The following is a 14,067-nucleotide window of genomic DNA, read 5'->3' as shown; positions in this document are numbered from 1 at the left end:
GGAGAGAAGGGGGGGAGGGGGAGGGTAGAGGGGGAGAGCGGAGCCCGGGGAGAGGGAGGGAACGGAGGCGAGGGAGGGGGGGAAGAGCGGAGCCCGGGGAGAGGGAGAGGGAGGGAGCGGAGCCCGGGGAGAGGGTGAGGGGGGAGAGCGGAGCCCGGCGAGAGGGTGAGGGAGAGAGCGGAGCCCGGGGAGAGGGTGAGGGAGGGAGCGGAGCCCGGGGAGAGGGTGAGGGAGGGAGCGGAGCCCGGGGAGAGGGTGAGGGGGGAGAGCGGAGCCCGGGGAGAGGGTGAGGGAGGGAGCGGAGCCCGGGGAGAGGGTGAGGGGGGAGAGCGGAGCCCGGGGAGAGGGTGAGGGAGGGAGCGGAGCCCGGGGGGAGAGCGGAGCCCGGGGAGAGGGTGAGGGGAGAGCAGAGCCCGGGGAGAGGGTGAGGGAGGGAGCGGAGCCCGGGGTGAGGGGGAGAGCGGAGCCCGGGGAGAGGGAGAGAGCGGAGCCCGGAGAGAGGGTGAGGGAGAGAGCGGAGCCCGGGGAGAGGGTGAGGGAGGGAGCGGAGCCCAGGGAGAGGGTGAGGGGGAGAGCGGAGCCCGGGGAGAGGGTGAGGGAGAGAGCGGAGCCCAGATGTGGGACCCTACGCTGTAGCCCCAGATGTGGCCTATCGCACTGGGTAATTAAACAGGGAACATGTGAATGTAGGTCTGGCAAATGTTTGAATGTCTGGGAATCATGATTGTGGAGTTGTACATGCACCCCCTGAACTACAGTGCTAGTTAGTTCTGGTGCAGGTGCCGAGATTGCTATGGATACAAACATTTTCGGGCACATTGTCTGAAGTGTTGTATGTGAGTTGTTTGATAGTTAGGAGTATGAACCCTCAATATATTTTTGACCTGCCCAGTTTGTGGAGGTTGAGGTTTATTCCAGCGCGCCAGCTTTTGGGCATTTTTGGTTCCGTTATAGGCTGTTGGTATTACAGAGCTGTGGCCACGCTCAGGCTCCTTCCTCCTGACACCCATGTACATGATTTGACAGCTTCTGACATTTTCACTGTTGTTTGCAGGTGAGGCTCTCAAGGTTTTGAATAAATTCTACAAACGGAAAGAGATGCAGAGCCTGGGTAGTGATAATGGCCTGGATGGTAAGTGACATAACCTGACTCGACAATTTCTGCCAGTGCATTCCTCAGTCTAACCCTTCCTGTATTTGCCTCAAGACATTTAGGCTGCACAAACACAAAGGCTGCCGGTATTTTATTCAGCATGTGCTGTGGGCCTGTACTGTTCGGTCCAGCTGTTTCCTTCAGCGTAGTTTACTGTTACACATTTGTAATTCTCTCTGATTTCATTTAAAGATGATAGAAAGCGATTTATTTACTCCTGAAAGTTACTAAATGAACCCTCCACAGGATTGTGTCAATCAATAACACGTAGCGACTTGGGGAGTCCTAAGCCAATCTGGCTCGTCCTTTCATGGTAGCCTGTGATCTTTGGCCGCCCCCACCAACCCCCAGCCGCACAATATCTAACTGCCCCATGAATGACTCCAGAATCTTTGCCTCCACTCCTGGCACAGAGCTCAGTAATTGTTGTTTGTGAAGAATTCTGTCCTGGCCTTTTCCCAGTCTGATCTCCTGTTCCCTTGTCCTGCAGTTCAACCTGAGAATTACTTAGATTTAACCCTTTCTGCTCCATTTAGTTCTCTCAGTCTCAGTGTCTGCTCACAGTGCGGGGTCAGTTCTCTCTCAGTCTCAGTGTCTGCTCACAGTGCGGGGTCAGTTCTCTCTCAGTCTCTGTCTGCTCACAGTGCGGGGGTCAGTTCTCAGTCTCAGTGTCTGCTCACAGTGCGGGGTCAGTTCTCTCAGTCTCAGTGTCTGCTCACAGTGCGGGGTCAGTTCTCAGTCTCAGTGTCTGCTCACAGTGCGGGGTCAGTTCTCTCAGTCTCAGTGTCTGCTCACAGTGCGGGGGTCAGTTCTCTCAGTCTCTGTCTGCTCACAGTGCGGGGTCAGTTCTCTCAGTCTCAGTGTCTGCTCACAGTGCGGGGTCAGTTCTCTCTCAGTCTCAGTGTCTGCTCACAGTGCGGGGTCAGTTCTCAGCCTCAGTGTCTGCTCACAGTGCGGTTGTCAGTTCTCTCAGTCTCAGTGTCTGCTCACAGTGCGTGGTCAGTTCTCTCTCAGTCTCAGTGTCTTCTCACAGTGCGGGGTCAGTTCTCTCTCAGTCTCAGTGTCTGCTCACAGTGCGAGTGTCAGTTCTCTCTCAGTCTCAGTGTCTGCTCACAGTGCGGGGGTCAGTTCTCTCTCAGCCTCAGTGTCTGCTCACAGTGCGGGGTCAGTTCTCTCTCAGTCTCAGTGTCTGCTCACAGTGCGAGGGTCAGTTCTCTCTCAGCCTCAGTGTCTGCTTGTGGTAAACCACTTTATCGTTACACTATAGTTATCACTGTTGTATTGTTATCACCGTTGTATCACGATACGAGGTCGCCTCTTGTCGCGCTGTTATACCTGGGCTGACCACCTCCGACTCCGCCCATGGCTCCACCTACCTGCCCAGGTATAAAGGTAGTCGACTGGCTGGTATTCCTCCTTGTTGGACCCGATCACCCACGAGGGTGGGCTCTGTTATTTAGTCAATAAAAACCTTTAGTTACGTTCCTAACTCGTCGCCTTTTATTGGACGAATTGATAGGTATACCAATTTTATTGACTAAATTTTAAAGATGTCTACTACTGGCCAGCCAGAAGCCCTCCCAGAAGCACAGCCACACCAGCCGGCTTGGCTGCAAGCCCTCAAACCACCGTACCTGGATCTAAACCCACAGGCAGCAAACGCAGCCCTCAACTTCAAACACTGGCTGGACTGCTTCGAATCCTACCTGGAAGAATCCGGCGCCCCGCAGAGATCCAAACTAAGACTTCTGAACGCCCAAGCGAGCCCGAGAGTATACGCACTCATACAGGACACGACTACGTACGAGGCCGCTATCAACCTACTGGAACAGCAGTACCGCAGCCCGGTAAATTACATGTACACCAGGCACCTCCTAAGATCCCGCCCGCAACAGCCAGGAGAGTCTGTAGCTGAATTTTTACGGGCGCTAAGAGCACTCGGCAGGAACTGTGACTTTAAAGCGGTGACGGCTGTTGAAAATACGGAAGATAATATCCGCGATGCCTTTGTGAAAGGCCTACGGTCCGACTACTCACGGCAAAGACTGCTTGAAGCTAAAGACCTCGACCTGGACAAAGCTGAAGCCCTCGCTCTCTCCCTGGAGGTGGCCCATCAGGACCAGGAGGCGTTTTCCAGGTACTGCTCACGACCCTGGGACTCGGGCCCGACCCCTACCGCAATACCCTTCGCAGCGCCGCCCCCGGGACCTACCTCAGCGTCGGCGTCCCGGACCCGACCGGGCCCGCCACCCCCGGTACCGGCTCCGACATCGGGCACCCGCGATCGGGCCGCCGGCTGCTTCTTTTGCGGCCAGGAGAAGCACCCGAGGTCGCGCTGCCCAGCCAGGAACTCTACCTGCACAACCTGCAGGAAGAAAGGCCATTTCTCTAAGGCCTGCAGGAGCGGATCTTCAGAGGCCAGCAGTGCCTCATGCGAACTGTGGGGGCGGCCATCTTCTTTCACGGCAACTGAGGCCAGTATCCCCACACGTGAGTCATGGGGGCGGCCATCTTTGATCAAGGCAACCGACCCCAATAGTGCCTCATGTGAGTTATGGGGGCAGCCATCTTCTCCGCCATTTTGTCCTACCTCGTGGGAGACGCCATTTTACCCACCACGCCCGACTGCCACCGGGCCCCCGGACCCGACGACCGCCTCGCCCGCAGACGACAACGACTCGCTTACCTACACGCTAGCCTCCGTCACTCTGGATCAATCCCGCCCACACCACCTGTCCAAGTCGATGATGGACATCAAAGTAAACGGCCACGCCACGACCTGCCTGTTCGACAGCGGAAGCATGGAGAGCTTCATCCACCCAGACACGGTGAGCCACTACTCCCTCCCTGTCCTGCCAACGCGCAACCGAATCTCGATGGCATCGAGGTCCCACGCCACGGACATTAGCGGCTACTGTGCTGTGACCTTGTCGGTTAAGGGTACAGAGTATAAAAACTTTAAACTCCTCGTCCTCCCCCAGCTCTGCGCTGCCGTCCTACTAGGGCTGGACTTCCAATCCCACCTCCAAAGTGTAACCCTAGCATACGGTGGACCCCTCCCCCCACTCACAGTCGACAACCAGCGAAGGTTAAACCGCCCACCGCGTAACACCTGCAGCCTATCCACCCTCAAGGTGCCGCCACCTTCCCTGTTCGCTAACCTCACCCCCGACTGCAAACCCGTCGCTACCAAGAGCAGGCGGTACAGCGCTGGGGACAGAGCTTTCATTTGCTCTGAGGTGCAGCGTCTCCTGAAGGAGGGCATCATCGAGGGGAGCAACAGCCCCTGGCGTGCCCAGGTCGTGGTCGTTAAGACCGGCGATAAAAATCGCCTGGTCATCGACTACAGCCAGACCATAAACAGATACACCCAGCTGGACGCATACCCCCTTCCCCGCATATCTGACATGGTCAATCAGATTGCACAATACCGCATATTCTCGACCATCGACCTTAAGTCGGCCTACCACCAACTCCCTATCCACCCCGAGGACCGCCAGTACACCGCCTTCGAGGCGAATGGGCGCCTATACCACTTCCTTAGGGTCCCCTTCGGTGTCACCAACGGGGTCTCGGTCTTCCAAAGGGAGATGGACCGGATGGTTGACCAGAACGGACTGCAGGCCACATTCCCCTACCTAGATAACGTCACCATCTGCGGCCGCGACCGGCAGGACCACGACGTGAATCTGGAGAAATTCCTCCGTACAGCCCAACGGCTGAACCTCACCTACAATAAGGAGAAATGTGTGTTTAACACCTCGCGCCTTGCCATCCTTGGCTGTGTAGTAGAGAACGGACTCATCGGCCCCGACCCCGAAAGAATGCGCCCCCTCATGGAGCTACCCCTCCCCCACTGCCCTAAGGCACTTAAGAGAACCCTGGGGCTCTTCGCCTACTATGCCCAATGGGTGCCCAATTATGCGGACAAAGCCAGACCCCTCATGAAGTCCACATCCTTCCCCCTTACGGAGGAAGCGTGCGCAGCCTTCTCCCTCATTAAGGGAGACATTGCCAAGGCCACTATGCACGCAGTGGATGAGTCCATCCCCTTCCAAGTCGAGAGCGATGCATCCGACTTCGCCCTAGCCGCCACCCTTAACCAGGAGGGGAGACCGGTGGCCTTCTTCTCAAGGACCCTACAGGGCCCTGAGATCCGACACTCGTCGGTCGAGAAGGAGGCCCAGGCGATTGTGGAGGCGGTACGACGCTGGAGGCACTACCTGGCAGGCAAACGATTTACCCTCCTTACCGACCAACGTTCGGTCGCTTTTATGTTTAATAACAAGCTGAGGGGCAAAATCAAGAATGACAAGATCTTGAGGTGGAGAATCGAGCTCTCCACCTACGATTATGATATCTTGTACCAGCCAGGTAAGCTGAACGACCCCCCCGATGCTCTGTCACGAATTACATGCGCCAGCGCGCAAAGTGATAGACTTCAGACCCTCCACAACGACCTCTGCCACCCCGGGGTCACCAGACTTTACCACTTCATTAAGGCCCGCAACCTGCCCTACTCCATCGAGGAGGTCAGGACCATAACCAGGAACTGCCAGACCTGCGCCGAGTGCAAACCGCACTTCTTTAGGCCGGACAGAGCAAGCCTGATCAAGGCCACCCGCCCCTTCGAGCGCCTGAGCATCGACTTTAAGGGGCCCCTCCCGTCCTCTGACCGTAATGTGTACTTCCTCAACATTGTTGATGAGTACTCCCGTTTCCCCTTTGCCTTCCCCTGCCCAGACATGACCAGTACCACGGTCATTAAATGCCTGAACGACCTCTTCGCCTTGTTCGGGTTCCCAAACTATATACATAGTGACCGGGGCTCCTCTTTCATGAGCGAGGAACTCCGTCAGTTCCTACTAGCGAGAGGTATTGCAGCAAGTAGGACCACCAGCTACAACCCCCAAGGGAACGGCCAGGTGGAAAGAGAGAACGCGACGGTATGGAAGGCCGTCCTCTTAGCCTTAAAGTCTAAGGGCCTCCCAACCTCCCGCTGGCAGGAAGTCCTCCCGACAGCGCTGCACTCCATCCGGTCACTACTTTGCACTGCCGTTAACGCCACCCCCCATGAACGAATGTTTGTTTTCCCCAGGAAGTCGACTACGGGAACCACTCTACCAACCTGGCTGACCTCTCCGGGGCCCGTCTTGCTGCGAAAGCACGTGAGGGCCCATAAAACAGACCCCCTGGTCGAAAGGGTGAACCTCCTGCACGCCAACCCCCAGTACGCCTACGTGGCTTACCCAGACGGGCGGGAGGACACTGTCTCCTTACGAGACCTCGCACCCTCGGGCACTCCGGAGACACCACCTTTACCCCCCCCACCACCCCCCCAATTCCAGCCCAGGTAGACGGCATGCCGGAACCCCACGAGCCTTCGCCGACCACGCAGACACCAGCACTAACACCGGATAATGCAGCACCGCCGCTGCGACGATCGGAGAGGCTTACGAGGCCTCCGGACAGACTGACATACCAGAACTGGTAGTACACTTCACCCCGCCGGACTCAAATCTAAACAAGGGGTGAATGTGGTAAACCACTTTATCGTTACACTATAGTTATCACTGTTGTATTGTTATCACCGTTGTATCACGATACGAGGTCGCCTCTTGTCGCGCTGTTATACCTGGGCTGACCACCTCCGACTCCGCCCATGGCTCCACCTACCTGCCCAGGTATAAAGGTAGTCGACTGGCTGGTATTCCTCCTTGTTGGACCCGATCACCCACGAGGGTGGGCTCTGTTATTTAGTCAATAAAAACCTTTAGTTACGTTCCTAACTCGTCGCCTTTTATTGGACGAATTGATAGGTATATCACTGCTCACAGTGCGGGGTCAGTTCTCTCTCAGTCTCAGTGTCTGCTCACAGTGCGAGGGTCAGTTCTCTCTCAGTCTCAGTGTCTCCTCACAGTGCGGGGTCAGTTCTCTCTCAGTCTCAGTGTCTGCTCACAGTGCGGGGTCAGTTCTCTCAGTCTCAGTGTCTGCTCACGCTGCGGAGGTCAGTTCTCTCTCAGTCTCGGTGTCTGCTCACAGTGCGAGGGTCAGTTCTCTCAGTCTCAGTGTCTGCTCACAGTGCGGGGTCAGTTCTCTCTCAGTCTCAGTGTCTGCTCACAGTGCGGGGGTCAGTTCTCTCAGTCTCGGTGTCTGCTCACAGTGCGGGGGTCAGTTCTCTCTCAGTCTCTGTCTGCTCACAGTGCGGGGTCAGTTCTCTCAGTCTCAGTGTCTTCTCACAGTGCGGGGTCAGTTCTCTCTCAGTCTCTGTCTGCTCACAGTGCGGAGGTCAGTTCTCTCAGTCTCAGTGTCTGCTCACAGTGCGGGGGTCAGTTCTCTCTCAGTCTCTGTCTGCTCACAGTGCGGGGGTCAGCGCTCTGTCTCAGTGTCTGCTCACTGTGCGGGGCACAATTCTCTCACTCTGTCTGCTCACAGTGCGGGGGTCAGCGCTCTCGGTCTCTGTCTGCTCACAGTGCGTGGTCAGTTCTCTCTCAGTCTCAGTGTCTGCTCACAGTGCGGGAGTCAGTTCTCTCTCAGTCTCAGTGTCTGCTCACAGTGCGGGGGTCAGTTCTCTCTCAGTCTCAGTGTCTGCTCACAGTGCGGGGGTCAGTTCTCTCTCAGTCTCAGTGTCTGCTCACAGTGCGGGGGTCATTTCTCTCAGTCTCAGTGTCTGCTCACAGTGCGGGAGTCAGTTCTCTCTCAGTCTCAGTGTCTGCTCACAGTGCGGGGGTCATTTCTCTCAGTCTCAGTGTCTGCTCACAGTGCGGGGGTCATTTCTCTCAGTCTCAGTGTCTGCTCACAGTGCGGGAGTCAGTTCTCTCTCAGTCTCAGTGTCTGCTCACAGTGCGGGGGTCCGTTCTCTCAGTCTCAGTGTCTGCTCACAGTGCGGGGTCAGTTCTCTCTCAGTCTCAGTGTCTGCTCACAGTGCGGGAGTCAGTTCTCTCTCAGTCTCAGTGTCTGCTCACAGTGCGAGGGTCAGTTCTCTCTCAGTCTCAGTGTCTGCTCACAGTGCATGGGTCAATTCTCTCAGTCTCAGTGTCTGCTCACAGTGCGGGGTCAGTTCTCTCTCAGTCTCAGTGTCTGCTCACAGTGCGGGGGTCAATTCTCTCAGTCTCAGTGTCTGCTCACAGTGCGGGGTCAGTTCTCTCTCAGTCTCAGTGTCTGCTCACAGTGCGGGGGTCAGTTCTCTCTCAGTCTCAGTGTCTGCTCACAGTGCGGGAGTCAGTTCTCTCTCAGTCTCAGTGTCTGCTCACAGTGCGGGAGTCAGTTCTCTCTCAGTCTCAGTGTCTGCTCACAGTGCGGGAGTCAGTTCTCTCTCAGTCTCAGTGTCTGCTCACAGTGCGGGGGTCCGTTCTCTCTGTCTCAGTGTCTGCTCACAGTGCGGGGGTCCGTTCTCTCTGTCTCAGTGTCTGCTCACAGTGCGGGGGTCAGTTCTCTCTCAGTCTCAGTGTCTGCTCACGCTGCGGAGGTCAGTTCTCTCTCAGTCTCGGTGTCTGCTCACAGTGCGGGGGTCAGTTCTCTCAGTCTCGGTGTCTGCTCACAGTGCGCGGGTCAGTTCTCTCAGTCTCAGTGTCTGCTCACAGTGCGGGGGTCAGTTCTCTCTCAGTCTCAGTGTCTCCTCACAGTGCGGGGGTCAGTTCTCTCAGTCTCTGTCTGCTCACAGTGCAACATCGTCATCAAACCAGTAGACAAAGGAGGAGCCATCGTCATACAGAATGGACTATTGCAAAGAAGCATACCAACAACTGGACAACCAGTAACACTACAGACAGTTACCCGCAGATCCGACCAAAGAACATAGCCGCCAACTCAACAGACTGATCAAGACCTTCGATCCAGACCTTCAAAGCATCCTCCGCGCTCTCATCCCACGTACTCCCCGCGTGGGAGACTTCTACTGCCTCCCAAAGATACACAAAGCCAACACACCCGGACGTCCTATCGTATCAGGCAACGGAACCCTGTGTGAGAGCCTCTCTGGATACGTCGAGGGCATCCTGAAACCCATTGTACAGGGAACCCCCAGCTTCTGTCGCGACACTACAGACTTCTTACAGAAACTCAGCACCCACGGACCAGTTGAACCAGGAACACTCCTCGCCACGATGGATGTCTCTGCACTCTACACCAGTATCCCCCACGATGACTGCATCGCTGCGACAGCCTCAGTACTCAACACCAACAACAGCCAATCTCCAGACGCCATCCTACAACTCATCCGCTTCATCCTTGACCACAATGTCTTCACCTTCGACAACCAGTTCTTTACCCAAACACACGGAAGAGCCATGGGGACCAAATTCGCACCCCAATACGCCAACATCTTCATGCACAAGTTTGAGCGAGACTTCTTTGCTGCACAGGACCTCCAACCAACGCTATACACCTATACACTTCCTATGGACCCACGGCGAAGAATCACTGAAAACATCAACAAGTTCCATCCCACCATCAAACTCACCATGGACTACTCATCAGAATCGGTTTCATTCTTGGACACACGAATCTCCATCAAAGATGGACACCTCAGCACTTCACTCTACCACAAGCCCACGGACAACCTCACGATGCTCCACTTCTCCAGCTTCCACCCTAACCACGTTAAAGAAGCCATCCCCTATGGACAAGCCCTGCGAATACACAGGATCTGCTCAGACGAGGAGGAACACAATGGACACCTACAGACGCTGAAAGACGCCCTCGTAAGAATGGGATATGACACTCGACTCGTCGATCGACAGTTCCGACGGGCCACAGCGAAAAATCGCATAGACCTCCTCAGAAGAAAAACACGGGACACAACCAACAGCGTACCCTTCGTGGTCCAGTACTTCCCCGGAGCGGAGAAACTACGCCACGTTCTTCGCAGCCTTCAACAAGTCATCGATGACGACGAACACCTCGCTAAGGTCATCCCCACGCCTCCACTACTCGCCTTCAAACAGCCGCCTAACCTCAAACAGACCATTGGTCGCAGCAAATTACCCAGCTTTCAGGAGAACCACGGCAACCTCTGCAAGACATGCCAGATCATCATCACAGATACCATCATCACACGTGAGGACATCACCCACCAGGTACATGGTACATACTCGTGACTCGGACAACATTGTTGACCTCATACGTTGCAGGAAAGGATGCCCTGGAGCATGGTACATCGGCGAGACCATGCAGACACTGCGACAACGGATGAACGGACACCGCGCAACAATCGGTAGGCAGGAGTGTTCCCTCCCAGTTGGGGAACACTTCAGCAGTCAAGGACATTCAGCATTCTCCAAGGTGGCCTTCGCGACACACGACAACGCAAAACCGTTGAGCAGAAACTGATAGCCAAGTTCCGCACTCATGAGGACGGCCTCAACCGGGATCTTGGGTTCATGTCACGCTACATGTAACCCCACCTGACGTAGGGTCATCCAGACTCGAGTCATCGTTGGCTTGTTCTCTCTACACAGATGCAGCCGAACCTGCTGTAATTTCCAGCAAAAAAACGTTTTTTTTTTATATCTTGTATTTTGCTTGTTATTTGTTTTTCAGACAGACCCCAGCATCTGCAACATTTGACCCCTTGTGACCCCACCTCATTGTTCTTTAATGTAATGTTTTCCTGACTGACTTGTTTGGACACCATTCACACCTTTGATTGCTGTGATTACCTCTCTGCCGAGGTGTGATAAAGGGCAGTTAGAAAGATTACCTGTAATCATCTGGCAGTGTTCTGTGACTATATATGCTGTGTCTTTATGCATCTCTTCACTTCACCTGATGAAGGAGCAGCACTCCGAAAGCTTGTGATTTCAAATAAAGCTGTTGGACTATAACCTGGTGTTGTGTGACTTCTCGCATTTGCACACAGTGCGGGGGTCAGTTCTCTCAGTCTCAGTGTCTGCTCATAGTGCGGTGGTCAGTTCTGTCTCTGTCTGCTCACAGCGCGGGGGTCAGTTCTCTCTCGGTCAGTGTCTGCTCACAGCGCGGGGGTCAGTTCTCTCTCGGTCAGTGTTTGCTCACAGTGCGGATGTCAGTTCTCTCTCGGTCTCAGTGTCTGCTCACAGTGCGGGGGTCAGTTCTCTCAGTCTCAGTGTCTGCTCACAGTGCGGAGGTCAGTTCTCTCTCGGTCAGTGTTTGCTCACAGTGCGGGGGTCAGTTCTCTCTCGGTCTCGGTGTCTGCTCACAGTGCGGGGGTCAGTTCTCTCAGTCTCAGTGTCTGCTCACAGTGCGGAGGTTAGTTTTCTTTGACAGCCTTTTTTGCTGTTTTCCGAAAGGCTTCTGGTACCTATGTTAATTACTAAAAAGCCCCTCTCCCCTGACACGCAGCAATGCATAGCAAAGTGCTAGGTGTCAGACATGCTGGCCAATGGGCCACTCTTTAGGATATGTGCAAAACACTTAATCAGCTCTCGACTGCCTGTGGATGCCCAGCTCAGCAGGGCTATCGGAGCACAGAACCATGTCCTGCTCAAAACCCATGCTTTTATGGAATCGCTAGGCACAGAATCCCCACACTGCAGATAGAGGCCATTTCGGCTCATCGAGCCTGCACCGACACATATCCCACCCTATCCCCGTAACCCCACGTATTTAATCACCTAACACTAAGGGTCAATTTATCATAGCCAAATCAACCTAACCCGCACATCTTTGGACTGTGGGAGGAAACCGGAGCACCCGGAGGAAACCCACGCAGACACGGAGAATGTGCAAACTCCACACACACAGCCGCCCGAGGCCAGATTTGAACCCAGGTCCCTGGCGCTGTGAGGCAACAGTGCTAACCACTATGCCACTGTGCTGTGGCAGGAGGCTATGCTTTCTATGCAGTTGGATGAGATACAGTGTGTGTGAGAGAATGGAGGCTGTAAGTGGCAGGTAGACCATTGATCTATGTCTGCCTTTCCCTTGTGTCCTGTCCTGGAGATGGGGAGAGCTGTTCGAAGGAACGCAGTGTACTGCCTCCTGCTCTAACTCGGGAGAAGGGGAGGGAGAGAATTGGAGAGGGAAAACAATGAAGTCTTTCGGTAGAAGGTGGGTTTTCAATGATCCTCTGTAATATCTTTGTGTTCTCCACAGCTCGCCTTTTCCACCAGGCCTTCATTAGTTTTCGGAAGTACGTGATGGAAGCTGAGTCGCTGAGTGTGGATTTACACATCATCCTCAACGATATCTGCTGTGGTGCAGGTAAGAATTGCAGTTCTTTCTATACACAACTGGTATGGGTTTCCTGCCCCTCCCTCTCCCCCCCGCCCCCCGCAGCCCCTCTCGCCCCTCCCCCCCGCAGCCCCCCTCTCTCTTTTCTCCCCCCCCCCCCCCCCCCCCCAGCTTCCCCCTCACCCCCTCACAATAATTAACAACTTAGATGATGGGAGAGAAAGTCATATATCCAAATTTGCCGATGACACAAAGAAAGGCGGCAGTGTAGGTGAAAACATAAAATTACAAAGGGATATTGATAGATTAAGTGAATGGGCAAAACTGTGGCAAATGGATTTCAGTATAAACAAAGGTGAGGTCATCCACTTTGGACCTAAAAAGGATAGAACAGGGTACTTTCTAAATGGAGAAAAGCTAAAAACAGTGGATGTCCAGAGACTTGGGGGGTCCAGGTACATAAATCATTAAAATGTCACGAACAGGTACAGAAAATAATCAAAAAGGCTAATGGAATGCTGGGCTTTATATCTGGAGGACTAGAGTACAAGGGGGTAGAAGTTATGCTGCAGCTGTACAAAGCCCTGGTTAGACCACACCTGGAGTACTGTGAGCAGTTCTGGGCACCACACCGTAGGAAGGATATACTGGCCTTGGAGGGAGTGCAGCGTAGGTTTACCAGAATGATACCCGGACTCCATGGGTTAAGTTACAAGGAGAGATTACACAAATTAGGGTTGTATTCCCTAGAAGTTAGAAGGTTAAGGGGTGATCTGATCGAAGTTTTCAGGATATTAAGGGGAACAGATAGGGTAGAGAGAGAGAGAAACTATTTCTGCTGGTTGGGGATTCTAGGACTGGGGGCACAGTCTAAAAACTAGAGCCAGACCTTTCAGGAGTGAAATTAGGAAACACTTCTACACACAAAGGATGGTAGAAGTTTGGAACTCTCTTCCGCAAACAGTAATTGCTGCTAGATCAATTGTTAATTTTAAATCTGAGATTGATAGCGTTCTGTTAATCAAAGGTATTAAGGGATATGGGCCAAAGGCGGGTATAAGGCGCCATGATCTCGTTCAATGGCGGAACAGGCTCAAGGGGCTGAATGGCCGACTCCTGTTCCTATGTTCTCCCCCCCCCCCCCCCCGGCAACCCCAGCTCTCTCTCCCACCCCACCGCCCAACAGCCCTGACATGTGGGAGGGAGGCCTGTGAGGGAGTGTGTGTCTGGTGCTCTCGCATACCTCACTCTGGCTCAGGAATGTGTATGGACCTGGGAGGAGTGATAAGTAACCCAGAGACTGAAAATCATCAGCAGAACTATCACATTTTGATTTGTAGTGATATGGAATCAAACAAAACATTTATGCTGTTTTCCTCCCCGTGCTTCACAAGTGGAGATGTAAAGGTCCTCATTAACGTACCTGGGACTGGCTCCATGTCCTGGTGTTTCGACTGATTTGGTGGAAAGGCTGTGTTTCTTTTGCGTGAACTTATTTAATTTGATGAAATTTTGTTCGCAGGTCACGTTGACGATCTCTTTCCTTATTTCATGAGACACGCCAAACAAGTCTTCCCAATGTTGGACTGTATGGAGGATCTGCGCAAAATCAGTGATCTAAGATTACCAGCCAACTGGTAAGGTTCTGCAGACTGTCCACCTGACATCAGCCTTTGCCTCTAATGTTCTGTCCTCCCCCTCTCCCTTGACTCTAATTGATGCTAGGTATAGTTCCAGTCAGTGAGGTTCAGCAGGCTGTTCAGTTA

At 54.0% G+C, this 14,067-nt stretch overlaps 1 protein-coding gene across 2 annotated transcripts in view; it reads left to right on the top strand.

Annotated features, from left to right (window-relative positions):
• supv3l1 (SUV3-like helicase) overlaps nucleotides 1–14,067 on the top strand; it is a 74,203-nt gene that overhangs the window by 2,071 nt on the left and 58,065 nt on the right. Inside the window, exons 1-4 of one of the 2 annotated variants that reach the window (XM_085995042.1) lie at nucleotides 578–661; nucleotides 1,055–1,132; nucleotides 12,224–12,331; nucleotides 13,824–13,938. In XM_085995042.1, coding sequence (XP_085851168.1) covers nucleotides 643–661; nucleotides 1,055–1,132; nucleotides 12,224–12,331; nucleotides 13,824–13,938 — 320 coding nt within the window. In that variant the 5' untranslated portion in view covers nucleotides 578–642. Of the gene's footprint in view, nucleotides 1–577; nucleotides 662–1,054; nucleotides 1,133–12,223; nucleotides 12,332–13,823; nucleotides 13,939–14,067 lie in introns of those variants that run through there. The other variant, XM_085995043.1, reaches the window with a different exon arrangement.

The sequence above is a fragment of the Somniosus microcephalus genome, chromosome 8 (genome assembly GCF_052327205.1).
Source record: "Somniosus microcephalus isolate GS21.2 chromosome 8, FLI_Smic_1.0, whole genome shotgun sequence".
NCBI lineage: Eukaryota > Metazoa > Chordata > Chondrichthyes > Squaliformes > Somniosidae > Somniosus > Somniosus microcephalus.
This window is presented reverse-complemented; position numbering and strand designations above follow the sequence as displayed.